A 21,181-nucleotide genomic window follows, 5' to 3' on the forward strand; every position below is an offset into this window, starting at 1 on the left:
TCATTTTTAATTTTATTCAGTTTTCATTTTTAAAAATGATGCTCATTTTTTGGTTTTAATATAAATTTTTTTAAATTTGAAACATAAATTTAAGTTTAAACTTGTGTGAATATTTAGTTTCTTTTTGTTAACTACAGATAATTAAAAAAAATCAAACAACAAGAACAAAAGAAGTTGGTTAATTAAAAGAGCAAAAGAATTAATTATCATTTTATTTTGGCTTTTTTTAAAAAAATAAATCATAATGGGGAATCGTGGAATGGAAGATTTAATCCCTATCATAAACAAGTTGCAAGATGCATTTGCACAAATTGGTATAGAGTCACCAATTGATTTGCCACAAATAGCTGTTGTTGGTGGGCAAAGTGCTGGAAAAAGTAGTGTCCTTGAAAATTTTGTGGGCCGGTAATAAAATGCTAATAAAGATTTTTTAACTAAAAATCATATATCTAAAAATGATAGATTTGAATGAACCTAGTTTAATTTTTCAATCTTGCTAATGCATATCGTTATTGTTTTAGTGATTTTCTTCCTCGTGGTTCAGGTATTGTCACAAGAAGACCGTTGGTCTTACAGTTAAGTTATGCTAACACAGGTATACACAAGTTTTTTTTATTCACTGAAAAACACTTATTTTAGAATAATAAAGTAACAGTGTTGTAAAATACTATACAGTAGAGCATGCCATACTTTTTGACTTTTATTAAAAAGGTTGATGCAAAGAATTTTTTTGTTTTTAGGTACATAACTTAAGGGTGGGAATAAGTAAATTTATCAGAATAAGAGTAACATTTGCAAAAATAAATCTTAATTTTTCAAATATTAGCACAAATGGAAACATAAACATAAAACATAGCATAAAAAATAAAACATAACATAAAAACAAAAAATAACTCAAATGATAAAGGGGAACAAAATTTAAAATGAGTAACAGTATCCAATATAGATGGTAAAAAAACATTTTTTTTTTCACTAATTGGATGTCAATAAATATGGAATTTTTTTGGAAAATTAGGAATAGTGCGTAAGTCTCTTTCATTCCTCATTTATATGTGCCTTGTTTTGTAAATACTCTACAATAGGAGATTTTTTATTAACTGACATGTTATTTATGAACAGGGAAATGTGAAACAACTAAAAAACCTAAAAATTATCCTGGAGACTCTAGGATAATTTCTTGGTTTTTTTAGCTATTTATCTCTAATCCAAGTTTGCATAACCACAATAAATGGACTTGAATGGACTATAGTGTCTAGTTTTTGATTTGCTAAACTTTCAGTAAGAGTTTTTGAAATTAATGTCTGGCATGTTTTATAAGCATACTTCTGATCTGCAGATAACTGTTTTACTATTTCTTCATGAAGTTCGATTAAGCCAAGATCAATAATCATAGAAAACAACTTCCCTAGGAGATCAGAAAACCCTGTCCTTGTGGTTATTTTACCATCTTGCTCTTTTATTAAATGACAAAGGCAAAATTCATTTGTGAAGATCCTAACTTTCCCTCTAGTTTAATGCTCTAAACAATGGATAACACCTTCATTATGATCTTTATTTGTAACTCTAAATACAGGTATTTCAAACTTATGATATCATCAGGCTATCCAAAGTAAATTACAACCTATGTAAATCTCTAGAAGGATGCATGCCTCCAAAAGACTGCCAGTATTGGATGTCAACATGTCAAAGAACATACTAATAGTTAATGAATCACACTTCCAAGATTTAAGCAGTGTTAGGACTACATCAGCTGCCACTTGTCCTGATCCTGAAGACAGCCTTGATACTCCCAACAGTTTGATGTTGCCACAATAGATATTATTACAATGGGCAATTGGTCGACCTTGTTAGTGCCAGTTGTATCTAGTAACAACTTGCTGTCCCAATTTACTCAGATTTACTCAGATGACATTTCTCCTTGATTTGTTCACCTGCTTTTCTTCATATTCACTATTGATGTTGATGAGCAGTGTTTTTAGAAAGTAATGCTGGAGGTATTGGACAGCAAACTTTGTTAACTAGAGAGGCCATGATCATTGTTGATGTGTGAATGCTGATTATTTTCCTATCTAGCACTGTAACCGCTTTCTGGTTGATGACATCAGTTTGAGGTGTAAATTTGTGCTTATTGTTGGCTTTTGGAAGTGTATTTCAACTGTATGTTGCTTACTATCAGAAGAACTGCTTGATGACAATTTTTTGTATTTGGCATCCATTTCTGGCATCCCACCTTCTGGATGCTATCATAAACTGCAGTGCACAGCAAGCATTTTTGCTCGCTTCAACAATCGCTCTTTATGCTGAGCTGATGTTTTCTCTTGGAGGTATGTTTTATAATCAACAAATCCTAAACCTCCTGTTCTCAATTCTTGCTGCAATCTGAGAAACTCAAATTCCTCATCATTCTTTATTAGTTCAGTATAGTTAATATGACTAAGGTCAACAAGCTTATTAGTTTTACACTATATTCCTTATGATTATGTTTGATTTTTGTTTGCATTTCTTAGAATAATGTTTCATTAACTGTGCATGTTGAGAGTATATATTTTTGATTTTCTTGATGATGTCTGGCTATATACTGGTATCTGCAACTTGACCCAGAAAGTAGCTGATCATGCAATTGGTGGGGACTTTCAGATAGTATTCATTTTGCACTGGCAGTGTACAAAGTTTTGTGTAACATCTTAGCCACAAATACAAGAACATGAAAACAATAAAACATGAAAACAATAAAACATGAAAACAATAAAACATGAAAACATGAAATAATCTCTTCAGACACAAGAATCACTGTTTCACATGGCAGGGCCATCAATTAAACTGTTTCTATACTTTGAGTTGAAAATTTAATTGATTTGGCCATGTTGCTTCTAATGAACCAAAATATTATCCAGTATTTACTCTATTGTTTTCAACAATTATATTCCTATAAGTAGTAACCTGAACTAACAAATTATTATGACACCAAAAACTGTGTATAGTGAGCAGATTTATTTAGGATAAGTTTTTCATGTTTTGAAACTACACTGCTTGACAGTCTACAACATAGCAAAAAGCTATTTCTGAAAAGTATTAAGTACTAAGTATTCACAATTTCACACCTGTAGTATAAGACAGGTTTTATAGATAACAATATGCACACCTGTAGTATAAGACAGGTTCTATAGATAACAATTATGCACACCTGTAGTATAGGACAGGTTTTATAGATAACAATATGCACACCTGTAGTATAAGACAGGTTCTATAGATAACAATTATGCACACCTGTAGTATAAGACAGGTTTTATAGATAACAATTATGCACACCTGTAGTATAAGACAGGTTTTATAGATAACAATATGCACACCTGTAGTATAAGACAGGTTTTATAGATAACAATTATGCACACCTGTAGTATAAGACAGGTTTTATAGATAACAATTATGCACACATGTACAAAACTAGATACCAGATTAGTAGTTAGGTAGGCATATTTTATTTAAAAAATCCAAGCATTGATATATTGATTCCTTTCATGCTATGTATTTTGTGGTTTAAAAAGTTTAGCAAGAAAAATGTTGCCAGAAAAAACTGCTTAATGTTTTAGACAAGTATAAAATTTGTTTAGTTGCTTTTTGTTTGGTATTAAACCAGCTGAAGCGCTGCCACATAAGAATTCAGTAGGAGCATTTTTTTTCCCTTTTGTAATATTGGTGTGAAGAATTTTTTTTGATAAAATAATCTGGTTTTATAGCTAACATGGTTGTTTTTTCAGAATATGCAGAGTTTTTGCACTGTAAGAACCAAAAATTCACAGACTTTGACGCAGTGAGAAAAGAAATTGAAGTTGAAACAGATCGTATAACTGGAAAGACAAAGAATGTTTCACCAATCCCCATCAATCTCAGGATTTTTTCACCTCATGGTTAGAATAATTGATCTTTCTATCATTATTACTATTTTTTTATTATCACTGTTATAAAATAATCTTTTTTTTCTTGGTTATTTTTTTACATAGGTATTTTTATGTTGTGTGATTGGAAAAAAACTATTTAAATTATATATTTACAATATTTTTACCTATCTACACATGATAGTTATGATGATGATGATATTATGATTGTGCAGTTTAATGTTTCATTTTTTTAGTATTGGACTTAACTTTAATTGATTTACCGGGTTTAACAAAAATTGCTGTTGCTGGCCAACCTGCTGATATTGAAACTCAAATACGTGATATGGTTTATCAGTTTATAAGCAAGGAAAATTGTTTGATATTGGCTGTTTCTCCTGCTAATTCTGATCTTGCAAACTCAGATGCTTTAAAAATGGCTAAAGAAGTTGACCCATCAGGTAATTTTATATGTAAATGATCTAGTTTGTTACAATTTATTTATGAAAGTTAAAAAATTAAAACCTTTTGTGGTGTTTTGTCTATTTGCTTTTGTAAACATGTTAATATAAAACTTTTTTAAAACTTTTTTTGTATTTAATACTTATTTAAAACTTATTTTGTATTTAATTTGTACAGGAGAAAGAACAATTGGTGTTCTTACAAAATTAGATTTAATGGATGAAGGAACAGATGCTAGAGAGACTTTGGAGAACAAAGTTTATCCATTGCGGAGAGGTTGGTTTTTCAAGCATTTGTATAGATTAAGTTTAAATTGATTAAAATCATAGTTAAGGTTGTACATTTAATATAGCATTAATTAATTAACTATGTAGCATTGTGCATTTAACTATGAGTTTTAAACTTCATGTTGCATAGTTATACATGCAGCACTAACTTTTAGTTATTCTTAGGGTATATTGGCATTGTAAACAGAAGTCAAAAAGATATTGATGGCAAGAAAGACATAAAGGCTGCACAAGCTGCTGAAAGAAAATTCTTTTTGTCTCATCCATCATACAGGTTACATATGAAAAAAATTATGAAACAGTTTAAAGATAAATTATAGATTTTTATACTGTATCGATATTGATATAGATATAAGTGTTAAGTGATTCTTTTAAAAACCATTTATAGGGGAGACCAGGTTAAGATAAGTCACTGCGTAAGTTGAACCCTCTAAATTTTTTTCTTTATATAACAAGTTTAAGAAGAACACGTTTTTATGCAGGTGTAGTAAAGAGAAGCCCATGCTAAAAAAAAAAGCATGAAAAAAAAAAAAAAAAAGTCTTTGAAAACTTTTATGATTGTTCTGAAAGTAAATTTAATCAAGATTTCAAGTAAAAAAAAAATGAAATTGCATTAACTTTTTTTACTCAAAATTTAATGACTCCTTAAGGAGTTTTAAAATCTTGATGAGAGATAACTATCCAAACATAAACAAGGTTTTCAGAGTGATAAATAAAAAAGATTCTTAAGCAATAACTCATTCTCTTAACTCATTAAACAATAAATAATTTTTATAAAGCAATAAAACAAGGTATTTTATCAAATGATTAACTGCTAATAACCAACTAATATTTTTCAAAGCTTTTGGTTTATTGTTAATATCATCAAGAATGGGAATTAAAACCAAGAAATAGTTGCAAGCTTAGTGCAAGTTATTGAGATCAAGCAAGGTAAAACAATCAGACAAGATACAAGATACAAGAAGCGACTGGTAACATATTAGGAACCATCAGCAACTTGAAAAATTAAAAATCACTTGGATATGTGGAAAATCACCCAAGGTTGGGAGCTAAGTGCAAAGTAATACCCAGAATTGATCAAATAATTGTCAAGATGGTACAAGAAAACCAATTTTTATCACCACCTTAAAAAAGAACTTAGAATTCAAGTGATGTTGTTTACTATTCAAAATAGATTGAGAGTGGATTTAAAGCAACCCATGGAAGAAATTATTCCATTCAAAAACCCATTCCTTTCAAAAAACCATCAAGAGTGAATACTCACATTTACTAAGAATAATGTAAACATGTTGTCATTCTAGAAGAAAGTTTTTTAGGCTGACAAGTCAAGGTTTAATCTTGCGAAGTCTTAAAAAACCTATTTTTTTCAAAACTTTGTATACTTTTGTTCAGATAAATATCTTTCTATAGGTATGCTTTTGTTAGTCATTGAACAACCTGAAAGTAAAATATGTTTGGTTAACTTTACCTTCAATTTTCATTGCTTGCAGGAAAATTTAGATATAAAGTGAAGCTTGACCCAGTCTCACAAAAAATCTTTCATGCTTTTAATTTTTAAAAGTCTAAAGTTTACTTTTGATAAATTTTTAAAACTGGAAAGTTTTTTGTTCTGCTACCAGCGAACCAAGTTAAATTAATAGAACATTTTTTTTTTCTTTTTTTTTTAAAAAAAATCTAATGTATTTTGTATTATTTACAAGCTTTTTATTAAAAAATAAGACTAAAGTGTATTTTTTTGCATTTTTAATATAAAGATTTTTTATGTATATATATATATATATATATATATATATATATCAAAATACTTATATTAACATATTTATTAGACATATGGCAGAGCGAATGGGGACAGCTTTCCTCCAAAAAGCTTTAAATCAGGTAGAATTTAGTTTTTTCATAAAAGATTTTTTTACTTTTACACTCCTCTGCCCTTTTTACTTTCACAAAATTCTTTTTTTATTAATATTGAATTAGTTTTATAAAAACTGTCTTATACTGTTCAACAAACTACTTATTAATTTCAGCAATTGACAAATCACATCCGTGAATGCATTCCAAACTTGCGCAATAAGTTACAGTCACAAGTTCTCTCAATGGAAAAAGAAGTTGAGCAGTTCAAAAATTTTCGACCTGATGATCCAACCATGAAAACAAAAGCTCTTATGCAGTAAGATATATATATGTACATATGTATGTATGTATGTATGTATGTATGTATGTATGTATGTATGTATGTATGTATGTATGTATGTATGTATGTATGTATGTATGTATGTATGTATGTATGTATGTATGTATGTATGTATGTATGCATGTATGTATGCATATATATATGTATATAAGATATTTTTTTGGTAGAGGCCTTTGATGCACCCTACTGGAAGTTGGATGTATCAAACACCCCTTGCAAAAAAATAAAAAATGACTGTCCTTATGTTTAAAGGATTTTTTTGGTTCTGAATAGGGTTCCTGACAACTTTTGTAAAATTTGTTTTTAAACATAATTAAAGAAAATGTTTTAAAAGAATAAATAAAATTGAAATAGATCTACTGTACCAGCTTCTAATTGTAACTGTTAAGATTGTTAGAAACATATGTAATGAGTCTTCTATGTTCAATGAAGTCTGACCATTTAGTAACAATTGGCACTTAAGGTAAAGTGTCATTCATCTACAGAAATATGACAAAGTTGAAGTTTGTCAAGAGAATGTAAAAACTGGAATTTCAAGTTGCACAATGAATGTAAATGCAGAGTCTTGCTACTTTGAAATCCTGATTCCTGACTATTCTCTCCCTGGCTTGATCCTTATAATCTCCACCATCATTAAAACTCTTTGCAATACCATAAACTGTGCTTTTTAGGTATCCAGACCACTTAATAATTTCTAGGACTAGTGCCTGGTACTCACCAGTTATTCCAACACTGTGGCTCTACAATCATATTCTTTTGACATGGTGATGAAAATTGCCAAAAAAAAGTTTGTTAAAAATCAGCTTTGTTTTTGTTTATGTTTTGATTTTTGTAGCATAGAGTTCAACAGATAAAAAAAAAAATGTTTACATTCTGCATAGTTTTAAAAACATGGGGCATTTGATTCGCCTCGACTTTCAGTATTTTAAATTTTATTTCATAGTAATGTTATATAATAAATCTCAAAATCATGTAGCTTTTAACAACTGTTATTTGGTTATTCTGCAGAATACACAAGAAGCTATTTTACTAAGTTGATTCTATACTGGTTTTATTACTGCCTTTGTAGGTGATACTTTATATTGTAATTTTGCTTTTTTTTTTTTTTAGAATGCTTCAGAGCTTTACAATGGATATTGAAAAAGTAATTGAAGGTGGAAGTGGAGAAGATATTGATACTGAACATTTGTCAGGAGGTGCGAGAATTAACAGAGTATTCCATGAACGATTTCCATTTGAACTTGTTAAGTTACAATATGATGAAAAAGGATTGCGTAAAAAGATTGCTTTTGCAATACGCAATGTGCATGGTGTTCGTTCGGGTTTATTTACTCCTGACATGGCATTTGAGTCTATTGTTAAAGAGCAAATTGAAAAGTTAAAACCTCCTGCAATTCAATGCGTTGATATGGTTATTGCTGAGTTGACCACAATTATTAGGAATTGCACCAAAAAAGTAAGTGTCAAAAAAGTTTATAAACTAATTATCTGGCAATTTCTTTAGGTAACGTCCTTACTGTACTTTCTTATACTTATTTGAATCTTTGTTTACTAATACTATCTTTTTTAGACTTAATTTTTAGACAGATTTCTTTTTACTTGTTGTATTCAGTGCCCCTACTATTGTTATTATTATTATTATTATATATTATTATTATATCATATTGCATGACGACATTTTAAAAAGATTACAAAAGCTTTGGGTTGATTTACTTTATCTGCAATGGCTTCTCTTATAAAAGACCAAATCATAAAAACTAAGCTTAAAAAGAACAGTGAACATCACATTAGTTGTAGTAAATCTGTATCTCACCTCTCATCAGTTAAAACTTCTTGATGAGTGTAAAAACAAAAAGTAAATCATAAACAATTTTATCTTCATGTGTTAAAAGAAATAAATTTTCTTTATTATTATTATCAAGTTCAAGAAATTAGAATCACCCTGTGAAACTTAGTTCAACTATTGAAATATCTTGCTGTAAATAAATGCTTTTAGCAACTGAACTACAATTTAGCTGATATACTGATTAGCCATTAATCACTCTGATTTAGACCATCAATTGTTAAAATAATACAATATTATCATCTGGTTGTTTTTGGTTGGGGAATTATTGTATCAGTTTTTTTTTAGTTTTAAAGTTTCATACCAATTATAACAAAAAGAATCTGTTTACAAAAAAAAAACAACTGTTTTTAGATGTCAAAATACCCCTTGCTTCAAGATGAAGTTGTGAAAATTTGTATGAATCATATCAGATCAGCTGAACAAAAAACAAAAGATCAGGTTTTTAAAAGCTTCTCTTTTTCCTTTTTTTTTGTTTTGTTTTTTTTTTTTTTGTTTTGTTTTTTTGTTTAATTTTTTTTTTTTTTTTTTTTGCTTTTTTTTTTTTTTTTCCTGCACAAGTTGTTCATTTTTTGTTTTAGGTAAAATTATTGTTAGATTTTGAGTTGGCATATATCAACACTAATCATCCAGATTTTATTGGATTTGCAGAGTGAGTTCTTGATTAAGTTTTTTCATTTTTCCATCTATTTTATGTCTTTTATATTACATAAATAATAAATTTTGGCCTTGAAATAAATACTTTTTACTTGCAAGTAAGTATTTTTTTTAGCTGCAAAATGTAAACTTTTTAGAAAGCAAAGAAAATTGAAAAAAGATTTATTAAAGAATTTCTGTGATTTAAAGTTTTACCATATCCTTCTATAACCATTCCACTGCTGACAATGATTGTTAATGGATAATTTACACCTGCAATTTGCATATTTATTTCATGGCCTGTTCTTTTTAATAATTTTTGGTAAAAAAAATTATATTATTACTAGTCCGAAAATTAAAATGTAGACATCTTTTGCCTTTTAAAGTTTTAAGGAATTTGCTTTCTTCTTTCTATTAATTAACAAACTTTTCATATTAAAAAAAGACATTTAAATTCATCTCATAATAATTTTTTATTTCTCTTAGCCAAAAAAGGTTGGTGGAGGTATTCTTGCATAGTTTTTAGTTTTTTGTATGTCATTTCTTTAGTCTAGCAACAGTATAATTGTGTAAGGAAATAGTTTTACTGACCCAATACTAACTTTTAAAATTTACTGACCTAATACTAACTTTTAAAATTTACTGACCCAATACTAGCTTTTAAAACTTACTAACCCAATACTAACTTTTAAAACTTACTAACCCAATACTAACTTTTACAATTTACCCAATACTAACTTTTAAAATTTACTGACCCAATAGTAACTTTTAAAATTGTGAGAATCATTTTTAGTTATTGAACTTTTTTAGTTTTAGCAAAAAAAATAAATAAAAAAACAGTAAAATTAGTATTAGTAAGTATAATCAGTGTTTATTGCTACTTTTTATTTTAGTCTTTGTAGTGGTTGTTTTCTTATAATAATCCAGCACATATTCTTATTTAGTGATTACTAATGAATGCATTACATAGAAATAACATGTAATGCTTTTGTTTACCAGCAAAAATGTTAGCTCTATCCTGTTATATTTACTTGTTTTTAAAAAAACAATTTAGTAAACCTTCAGTTGTGTTAAATTTTCATCCATCTATATAAGGAAGAGAACACCTTAAGATTTTTTTAACTGTACTGTAATGTACAGTTTTTACATTGTTTTATAGAGCACAAAACCGTGCATCGGGTGACACTGGTGCTCCTCAACGCCAAAGGATTACAAATCAGGTCATTCGAAAAGGCTGGTTATTACTAGGCGGAGGGGGATTTATGAAAGCATCTAAGGAATACTGGTTTACACTTTCAGGTAAGAAATTTTAAAAATTTTAATTTTATTGCTTTATTACTTATTATAAAATTATTTAACTTGATGTTTTATTATAGCGGAAAATTTATCGTGGTATAAAGATGAAACAGTAAGTTTTCTTATATTTTTAATGTGAAAACTCTAAAATCATGGTAAAAAATATTTATTTTAATGCAGCCAATGACTTTATTGTTTATAAGATAAAAGCCTCTGCAAACCACTGCCTGCCAAGTTTAGAAGATTTTTTTATAATTTTGATGGGATCAAGAGAAATTATTATTGATTACTCTTAGTATTGATTTCTTAATCAATAAGTTTATCTTCTAATGTTTTCTAATATATTGCAGTTCAGTATTTTCTTATGGTTTTTTTTCTTTAATAACTGAGTGGTGAAAAATTAAATGTTGTTAGTTACAATTACATATAGTTAACTGATAATGTAAGATTTTTTTTTTTCAGGAGAGAGAGTTAAAGTATCAGCTCAGAATGGAGAATCTAAGAGTAAAAGATCTAGATTCAGGATTCATGTCCAAGCGGGTTTACTTTGCTATCTTTAATCCTGACACTCGGTAAGATTTTAGGTATATTTCATAGGTACTCTTTTGTTTTATGAACATTGTGTTGCCTAAAAATTGCTGCTAAGTTGAAACTAAAATGCATTGATTAGGGGAAAATAGTACTTTATGATTTACAATTTTCAACCTTTCAAATTTTTTTTTTCTTAGGAACTTATTCAAAGACTGCAAGCAGTTGGAACTCTCTGCTGAAAGTGCAGAGGTTGTAGAGGACTGGAAAGCATCACTTCTAAGAATTGGTGTTTATCCAGAACGCAATGTGGTTGATGATAGCCCAGCTGATGTGAGCATCTTATCTAATTTTTGCTTGGTAATGTGGCTTAATTGGTTTTAAATATTGTTTTCTTTTTTTTCTTAGAAAGGCGAACTTGGCTCAATGGATCCACTTATGGAACGTCAAATAGAAACCATTCGTAATTTGGTAGATTCTTATATGAAAATTATTTCAAAAAATATTCAAGACGTTGTTCCGAAGGCATGCATGTACATGGTGGTCAATGCTGTGGGTTTTGTTTTGTTTTCATTTCTTTGTTATTTTTCTTTAACTGTAATTTTTTTAAAAATTAATCCAATTTTTTTTTTTAGTTTTTAATCTTTTTTGTTTATTTTGAGAATATTGATGTTTAGGCCAAGTTGTTTGTATCACAAGAGTTACTCGCATATTTGTATGCTCAAGGGAATACTGTAACGTTTTTTTTTTTTGCTTCACTGTTTTACTTTTTTTTTTTTAGTTTTTCTTTCTGAGGCTTTTTTTTTTTTAATTCTTATTGGCAATAATATTTTGCTGAGCAAGATGTTGATAAGTTTATGCTTTCAGTTTTCTTATTTAAAAAACTAAATGCTTGAAAATCTCTTGGTGACATTTTTGTGGTGAGAAGTGCTCTAGAAAAGAATGTCAAAGAGCAGTTGTTTATCAAGCTGCTAAGTATAGTCACAAAATAAATAGTCTGTTTAAAATATTGTACAATCTTGATGTAATATAAATTAGTTACCAATCTTATTTATAAATATATATGTAACAATTATCTACTAAATTAGTTACCAATCTTATTTATAAATATATATGTAACAATTATCTACTAAAGAGCTTAGTAAATGCTTGTGCTTTTATAATAAAAAATCTTTGAAAAAATGAAAATTTTTAAAAATGAATATAAATTCAGATATGATTGTTTTACAGAATGAATTGATGCATGAAAGTGATGAAGAGGTGAATCGACGAAATGAAATTTTGCGCATATATCAAGCTAGTAAAGAAGCCTTGAGGATTATTGGAGATATCAGTCAATCCACTATGTACACACCTACACCACCACCTGTAGAAGATAATATAGAAATAGATTATTCATCAGGGTTAGTTGTTACTAAATTATAAAAATGATAAACTTGTATAGCACTGTTCATGCCAAGACTTTATAATACATAACATATTGGCATGTGCAGTAATATAAACAATAAATACACCATAGTAATTTTCATACTTTTAAAAAGTTTTGATTGTTGTTGCTTCAAAAACATATGTAGCAATCTAATTTTAAACAATATTATTCTGCATATTTTTAAACAGTAAGTTTGTTAAGTATTCTATGGATGTTTAGTTAAATATTTACAATTAAAATAAAATTATGGGCTTTGAAATTGGAATGAAAAAATATAACATAGTCTAATAAAAACTCAATTAAAACCAAATTCTTTATTTGTGTTGCAGGAAATAAACTAATTTAAAGTAAATAATGTTGATTACAGTAAAATACATAAACAAAAATTTCATATGGCAGTTTTAACGGAGGATGATTATGAACAGAAAGGAACATTGCACCTTGGCTGAACTCTTTGAAATTCACCAAATCAAAAACACTGAAAGTCATATTTAGAGACTACAAGACAAATTGGTCGTTCTGTTTAAATGTTCAAAATGTTCTTAAGCCACAAAAAGTGTTGAAAATTGAGGTGGGAAACATAAAAAACAACTTGTTGAAAAGATAAAATGTTTGCTTATGAAGCTAAAATGAATATATTTATCTCCAGCAACACCTTAAAAACAATTTAAAATTATGCAAATTTATGTATGAGTAGAGGACATTTAGTAGATGCTAACTTTTTGGTAAGAATACAAAGAAATGTTTCCTTTTTTTGAAAAAGTGTTAAAGTCAGAAGAGAGTTTTTTCCTAAATATTCTGCATGGTCAGATAAGAAATGGGGTATTGTTTTGTAGACAGATGAATTTATATTAAATATTTTTGAAGCAAATGGAAAGCATTACGTATGCAGACAACCAAATAAAGAATTAGATTCACGTTACTAAAAATATAGTAAAATATGGTGGTAGAAGGAAAATAGTGCATCATCATATGCTGTTGGTCTTATCACTTAATAACAGACATGACAGCTGATATTTAAATCAGTATGCTTAAAGAAATAATTCTTCCACATGCTGAGGATAACTGCTATTGTTTTAGGCATATCAGCAGGATAACAATCTTAAGCATGCAGCTTCTAATCTGATACAAAATTTGTAGAAAATTGTGAAAAATGAAGTAGCAAAAAAAAAGACTTGGAACAAAAAAGATCTGTGGGAGGTTGGCAGCGTGGTATGCTGTTCCAGTATCAACATGTCTAAAATTGGTTAATAGCATGCCCGAAAGGCTTTTTTAAAAAAGTAATAATAATAAGCGAATGCAACAAAATTTTTTAAAATTTTCTTTGTGTAAAATTAAAATTTTCTAAATTTACTATTTTTTCCAGTAAATTCTCACTACTTTTTAAGCAATTTTTTAGACGAGAAAAATCAATGAGAGCTGAATAATTAACACTAAACTGTTTATGAAATCATATCAATTATTGTCAGTTACTGACTATAAAATGTATGTTTCCCATATGTGTAAGTCATGTAATTACTTATCCATGACTGTATGTATAGTTGAAGTTATATTTAATTTAGACAGCAAGCATCTTCTGCGAATAAGCCCTCCATGCCATCTCGTCCTGTTTCAGTGGCTGTTGCTCCTCGACCACAGCTTGACAACCCATCCGTACCTAGGTAAATTTTATTTTTCTTCAAATTCAGCTTGTTTTTGATGTTGACAGTTGCGTTCCCAAAAAGTTGTGGACATGGTGAACTTACCATTTTTAAGTGAAAAAAATAATCTTAAAAAGTTATGAGCTGCTAAACTTGAGGAAAACAATGCATTTAGCTAAAGTCTTAGGTTTAAGGTGTAAATGGTATTTTTAATCTCAAAGATGTAATTGTTCATACTTTGTGTAATTCTTATCTCCATATTTTATCAGACGCAATTCAATTAGTTTTTTCACTTAGGAGACCTGCACCCACGCGTCCGGTACCTTCTCAGCCGCCACAGCCTGCACGACCTCCACCTGTACCAAGTCGACCTTAGAGTTATGGATTTTAGAATTTAACTATCGCAATCGCAGCAAATAAATTCAATTTCACTGTTTCTATTCATATGTGCATGCTGGTCACGTTTTACATAGTAAATTTTCATTTGGAGTTCCTTTAATGCGTTTTAAGCGTTGCTTGAGAAAACATTTTATAATATGCAGAGATGTTAGTATAAACTTGTCTTTTTTTACCCAGTTCAAGTTGTGACAAAAATTATTTCTGAATCAATATTCAAATAAAGCCAGACAAAAAAAGTTCGTAAACGTTTGAGCCACTTGTCATGATCCTTTTCTGTAGATTACTCATAATTTTTGTTATTAGAAATTGTTTGTGAGTGCTTTATAATAAGTTTGTTGTGCACACTTGTTAATCTATGTAATGATGATGAATACCGTGTTTTCTTATGTCACTTTTGTAGTCGTTTTATTTGGAGGAAAGTAATTTAGTTAAAAATACACAGTTTGCATGTTTCGACATTTTTCTGAATAGAATATAATTACGGAAGATGTGAATACTAGAATCGGAATTTTGTACGACATTTTGTATTTTAATATTTTATTGTGAATTTGTGTCTGGTAAACAAAGTTGAAATAGAGTTTCATACACCAAATTTTTGGCCACCATAGTTTTGTTTTAATGAAAAATTAACCAACTGATCCACTACAAAACTCCTTATTGAACTCCACTACAAACCTCCTTATTGAATCTCATTGAAGATTTAAAGTATTGTAAATTTTAAAAAGAGGACTTTTGAAAATTTACAATACTTTAAGATTTATTAGAATAAATATTAGATGTAATATTGATTTTTTTTTCTTTCTAATATTTGTTTGAAATAGAATTTATGGCAATATCTTGCAAGTTGCCCATTTAAAAATTTACCGACAAAGGTGTAACATCGGAATAGACATTACCAGCTCGATAATGAAACCAATAGAGGCCAAAGTACACTTCATCTTGTTAAATTTAAATTGCTTTTTGAATGGTTTAAGCTAAAGCAGTTCGCTATAATTTGCCAAAACTTCAATGCAAGACAAACCCCCTGTGCTGATCGTTAAACACAATCCTCCTGTGAAGATAGAAACTAAAAAAAAAAACAATTCTAATTCTTTTATTTTCTTTTTTTAGTATTATTTTATCCAAATAAAAACTATGATAACAAAATGGAACTTCAACTAAGTTATCGAGATCTAGGACTGATGGTTCTTTTCATTATAGGTAACTAAATAACCTAGATTTTGCGAACTTAATATTCCAAATGAAAAGGATTGTGACGTTAAAGAATGCATCATTGAAAAGTTGGCATTTTCCTCGGCCAGACTGTAGTAACTCAATATTACAACTTTCTCCAGACTAAATGTGGAAATATAAAAAGCAAATAAACCCAGGTCTTTACAATATTACTAAGTTTAATAAGTTTCCAAAATTAGTGATAACTATTACTATTTTCAAAATTATTTGGGATCGGCTAAATAAAAAGGGGTTGAGCTCAACGAGAAATTATAAAAAAAATGAATAGACCAAGAAATAGTTTGAACTTCATCAAGACAGCATGACCATCAAAAATTTACAAACTAAATACCTTTTATGAAATAGAAGCCCAAAGACCGATACTATTATTGTTGATAGTATTAGTGTTAATATTATTATCGCTGTTATTTCTATTAATACCATTTTTATTTTTTAAAAAGTCGCTTTTTATTTGCTGTTACAATGAAAATACTAACAAGAATGTTAATACCTATTAAAAAGAGTTGCTAATATTCTTATCGTGGTATTTATTTCACAATTAATAAGTTAGAGATACCTTTAAAAAGGTTTAACAAAGCTTTAGATTTTTGATAAAAATGAACTATTAATTCGCTTCGTTATCTAATGATGATAAAAAAAAGAGATATTTTCTATTTAATGTCTGTGTTGTGACTCAAGTAAAGTTCAGAAGTTTCTTATAAACTGACAAATTCACTGACGTAATGATTTTTGGTTTAGAGATTGTACTTTTACAGCGTCCTACCTTGACGTGCAATGGTAGCAGATCTTGAAGATTTGCTCTTAAAATGCTCCCTAAAAAAACTTATAGCAATTGCAGAACTTCAAAAAGCTGTTTTATTACAACAAGAAAATTACAAAAACATATTGAACAGATACGAACTTCTTTTTGATAGCGTCGTTAATGAAGGGAGCGAGAATACCGAAGTAAACAAGATTAATTACTCGTACAACGAAGAAGAATTGCTAGACTCGATTGAAGTGAATGAAAACAGCACATTTTGCTCCCATGAAATCAGGTTCAATAAGTTTTCCGTTCAGAAAGAAGACATTTCGGTAAAAATTACGAGCTCTTATTATAATAATCATAATTCTAAGAACCCTAATAGCGCGGCAGAAGAAAGTACGGATGAATTATACGAACGCATTCATCGCCAATTTTTAAAAAGATGTTTTTCAGAGAGCAACTTTTCAGAAGGATGTTATTCAGAGAGAAGTTTTTCGAAGCAGATTTTTTCTAAAAGAAGATTTTCCGAAAGCAATATTTCAGAGCTATGTATCTTAAACCAGTGTTTCGAAAACGATTTAAAAGTCTTAATAGAAGTCACCGAAAGGTTTCTACTAGATACTGATTCTCTAAAAGTGGAAATTTCAAACGAGGAAAAAAAATCCCAGTTTTTCAAAGAGGCAATTGCAAATGAACGTAATCAGATTCAGGAGATTGAAAGCAAACTTCTGAAAAATCAAAGAGAAAAATCTAATATTCTTGCATCATTAAAAGAATTCTCCACAGCTACAGATACATGCACAGACGAGATCGGTATAGAGGATATATTATTTGAGATAAGTGAGCTAGAATCAAAATTCCAAAATTCCAAAGATATAACAAACGAGCGTATCTGTAACAATTTAAAAATTCTCGAGTCTTCATTAGTGAACGAATTATCAAATCAAACGTACATCAATAAGTTACCTCAGAGAAACTTAAAATCAAAACAAAGAACTGATGCTGACGATCTTCAAAAAAAGGGCAGGTCCGATTTATTTGGATATGAACGCTTGTTTTTCGTTAACGATTTGTCATCTGTTAAATCAGAAAAGCATGATAAAAATCGAAAATCAGTTTCTGAACTTTTTACTATTAACGACGATGAAACTACGCAAGATAATGACAAACACGACAATAACTATAGTTACAGCAACACATATGGTTCGCCATCTTTATATAGCATACAACTCAACCGGGATAACAGTGGTGTTAACAGCACTCCATTTATTAAATTTATAGATGAAACGAAAGAATCAGCGCCTAACTTCAATTCCAGAAAAGTAATCAAAACAGCACTAAAGTATCTTCCTCAATGCTACAGTACAAATAATGTATTTGCCGAAATCGACCCAAACCTCTCAATTCGTAACATTCCAAGAAGGCTCAGTATCAAGAGGAAAAGGAAAGATTTCACAACTTTTATTTGATAACTTTTGAATAAAATATTGTAAAAACTCAAATTATAATTTCTTCATGCGAATAAGATAAGGGATTTTGACACTGTTGGCAGTAACTACGATTTTGACAACTTTTGTTTTAGGTTTTACTCTGACATTTATGTAACTTATTTAAATAAAAATTTTTTGTGTGTATTGTAAAATATAAACAAGCCTTTTTTTTTTAAATACACGAATAATGCTAATATCATGACATAACATAATATTGTTTAAATATGACATTGTTAAGACTCTTATCATAAATGAATATAGCAATATCCAAAGCTCTGAAGTCTATTCGGTTTTTTTTACTAAACAGTCTCCCATTCATTTTATCTCCTGCTTTAATGGAAAAAGATTCTTTGAGAAAAAATACTGTCTGCTTCCAATGAGTAGGAAAATGATAAGGACTGGTGCTCATTTGAACTGGATAGTCTGACTGATTATCAAATTCAACATTAAAATAACCAACAATAGCAGACAACATACCATCTCTAGTAAACTCTAATTCAAATCCTTCATCAAATTCCAGCTGAGAAGTATTTACTTTCATCAGATCAAATTCAATCAGTTCACATGGTTTGGTTACAATACAATTTGGTCGAATAACTTCAATTAGAGGCTCTTCCAAAACATTAGATTTTATTGATGACATTTTAAATCCATAAACATCATTCCAATAACCAACTTTGCTTTGATATAAATCCTCATCATGGATACCAACTAACTGAATATTGCATTTATTCGGGTAAATGCATCCACCTTCTTTTAGGTAATGATCACGACAGTATAAAACTGTATCCAGCATACTTTCAAATAAAAGAAAGTACCCCATCCACTCAGAAATAATCACATCAAACTTTTCATCTACAATCAGATCTTCTGCTCTGCCTTTTACAATTGTTATGGAATTTTCCAATTGATTTTCTCTAACTATATCCATTGCTTGATAGGCTACTTCGGAATAATCAACTCCAGTCACATGACGAGCACCTATTAAGAAAAACCATTAGCATTTTATCTTTACAAAAAATAACAAAACTTTATCTTGAAAATATGAAAGAATTTAAGTATGAAACAATTTATTCTGAGAGATTTGTTCTGAAAACTTGTAACATCTCCATTTTTGTAATGGAGATACTAACTACATAAACTTTTCAAAGCCTATTGTTTTAACATACTTACAAGAAATATTTCAACTTTTATAAATTACATTCAGAATTTATTTCTTTTTTCAACTATTTATTGTTACACAGCTGAAAATAACAAATAATTAGTTTTTTAATTGAGACATAACTTTTAGCATCATCAAGAACAGATTGCTGTCAGGAAATAAAAGTAAAACAAATTCTGAACAAAATGTTTATTGAAAGGATATCTTATAAAATCATCTCAAAAATTAACTGAAAAGAACACAATGAGTGTATGTAAAGGGCTTATGTACTTTAAGCATTCTATAAAATCATTTTTTAAAAGAACCAATTTCAACAGAGTTATGTCTTTGTCAGTTAACTGAAATCTGATCATGAACAATCAAATGTAATGTAAAAAGCAAAAATGGTTTATTTAGAGCTGATTTTTTAATAACATTTTTAACTTTAGCTAGCACGAATCTAATAATAGAAGCAAACAGGTTGATTTTTTTTACTCCAGGTTTTTTTTTCCTTTCTATTACATAATGAAATTACTACTGCTGCTATTAAATTTATTATTTTTCTTCTTTTAATTTTTTACCTGATTGAGCTGAAAACATTGATAAGATGGAAGTCCCACAACCAACATCAAGAACTTTCGTACCAGTAAAAACTTTAGGATTTTTAAAGATGAATTCTCGATAAGCTTCTGTTCTTACTTTATCTTTGAGCATTTCTTCATGAATACCAAAATGAGCATAAGACCCAAAGTAACCATTTTTATCATTTTCATTAAAATTATTCAAGGGTTGAGGGTGGTTTTCAAGAAGCATCGCATTTATTTCTTTTCTACATTTATCTAGATCTTCAATTGAACGCTGTAAAAATTCTTCTGCAAGAGCAGCTCTTTCCTCTGCAAGATCTAGTTTTGTTTTCAGATCTAATTCTTTGGGGGAAGTAAACTTATCGTCACCAATAGATGCAGTTTTAGTAAAAAATTCATCCACATCAAATTGCAACAATAGGTCATCTTCTAAAACTGGATGGAACCATTTGTCATTTGCATAAATATCATCAAAAGATAAATGATTTATGGAATCAACTGTAGTTTTATTTGACCGAATGTAGTTAATAAGTTTGACATACTTGTAAAAATCTATATGATTATCTTTTATCATACTAATAATATCCAATTTATGAACATCTTTTATGTGGAAGAGTGTCTTTTCAGCTCTTGTTGAAGTATGACTACAAAACAAACAAATACAATTTTTTATGTCATCTTCATCTGCAACATCAGACCATTCACCCCCTACGTCTTCTTCATCATCAGAAGAAGACATAACTTGATGTGATTATTAAAGTATTGTAAGAGAATCAGTTGACGCACAACGTAACAATACTTCTTACTAATTGTTAGAATACTTGCTATCAAATAACTTAAAATGCGGTTCTTTTAAAAATGTTATTCGTCTGTCCCATGACATATACTCAGTATTCCATTACAAATGGTTGACTTATTCTTTCGTCAACCAGAAATATATCCACGTGGTTTAAAACGCCATATCAGCAAAAACAGTAAGTTTTTTTTTTGCAATCGCCGTTTGATAACTGATTAAAGTTTTAGGCAAAAACATATATATATATATATATATATATATATATATATATATATATATATATATATATATATATATATATATATATATATATATATATATATATATATATATATATATATCAGGGGCGTGTACAGGAATTTTTTTGGGTAAGTCGCAGTTTTAACCCCCCCCCCCCCCAAAAAAAAAAAAAAAAAGTTAAATTTTAGCATCCCCCTCCCCCCCCCTTCCTCATTCACAAACGCATATATGAGGTAAGACGGCTTAGCAATCGCCCGATATTTTATCGCACATGATGCTAACCATTATCAAACATCATCGCTTCGCACGCTATCTATTTTTAGAAGAAAATGATGATAACCATAGTCAGCACCAACGCTTAACAAT

The 21,181-nt window shown here is 29.0% G+C and overlaps 3 protein-coding genes across 3 annotated transcripts; 2 read left to right on the plus strand and 1 right to left on the minus strand.

The window, feature by feature from the left end:
• Positions 1-116: 116 nt before the first annotated feature.
• On the plus strand, positions 117-15,178 carry LOC145182164 (dynamin-1-like). The gene is made up of 20 exons (XM_090071339.1): positions 117-405; positions 522-595; positions 3,759-3,908; positions 4,133-4,336; positions 4,515-4,613; positions 4,790-4,898; positions 6,451-6,502; positions 6,649-6,791; positions 7,926-8,271; positions 9,013-9,099; positions 9,240-9,310; positions 10,454-10,593; positions 10,671-10,702; positions 11,053-11,162; positions 11,319-11,451; positions 11,527-11,670; positions 11,796-11,852; positions 12,349-12,521; positions 14,110-14,208; positions 14,485-15,178. Exons 1-20 carry the CDS (start codon positions 245-247, stop codon positions 14,561-14,563), a joined length of 2,463 nt encoding a protein of 820 aa, XP_089927465.1. The 5' UTR covers positions 117-244; the 3' UTR covers positions 14,564-15,178.
• A 1,415-nt stretch (positions 15,179-16,593) lies between these two features.
• On the plus strand, positions 16,594-19,083 carry LOC149879123 (uncharacterized). The gene has a single exon (XM_090071341.1). It carries the CDS (start codon positions 16,594-16,596, stop codon positions 18,031-18,033), a length of 1,440 nt encoding a protein of 479 aa, XP_089927467.1. The 3' UTR covers positions 18,034-19,083.
• On the minus strand, positions 18,136-20,755 carry LOC145181235 (protein arginine N-methyltransferase 1-like). Its single transcript, XM_080056285.2, has 2 exons — positions 19,777-20,755; positions 18,136-19,035 (listed from the first exon to the last, which is right to left on the minus strand). Exons 1-2 carry the CDS (start codon positions 20,516-20,518, stop codon positions 18,251-18,253), a joined length of 1,527 nt encoding a protein of 508 aa, XP_079912411.2. The 5' UTR covers positions 20,519-20,755; the 3' UTR covers positions 18,136-18,250.
• Positions 20,756-21,181: the final 426 nt, after the last annotated feature.

This window comes from Hydra viridissima, unplaced genomic scaffold (genome assembly GCF_058129835.1).
Source record: "Hydra viridissima isolate aposymbiotic clone 2 unplaced genomic scaffold, HvirCarnegie_v1 scaffold_14, whole genome shotgun sequence".
In the NCBI taxonomy this organism is placed as follows: Eukaryota; Metazoa; Cnidaria; class Hydrozoa; order Anthoathecata; family Hydridae; genus Hydra; species Hydra viridissima.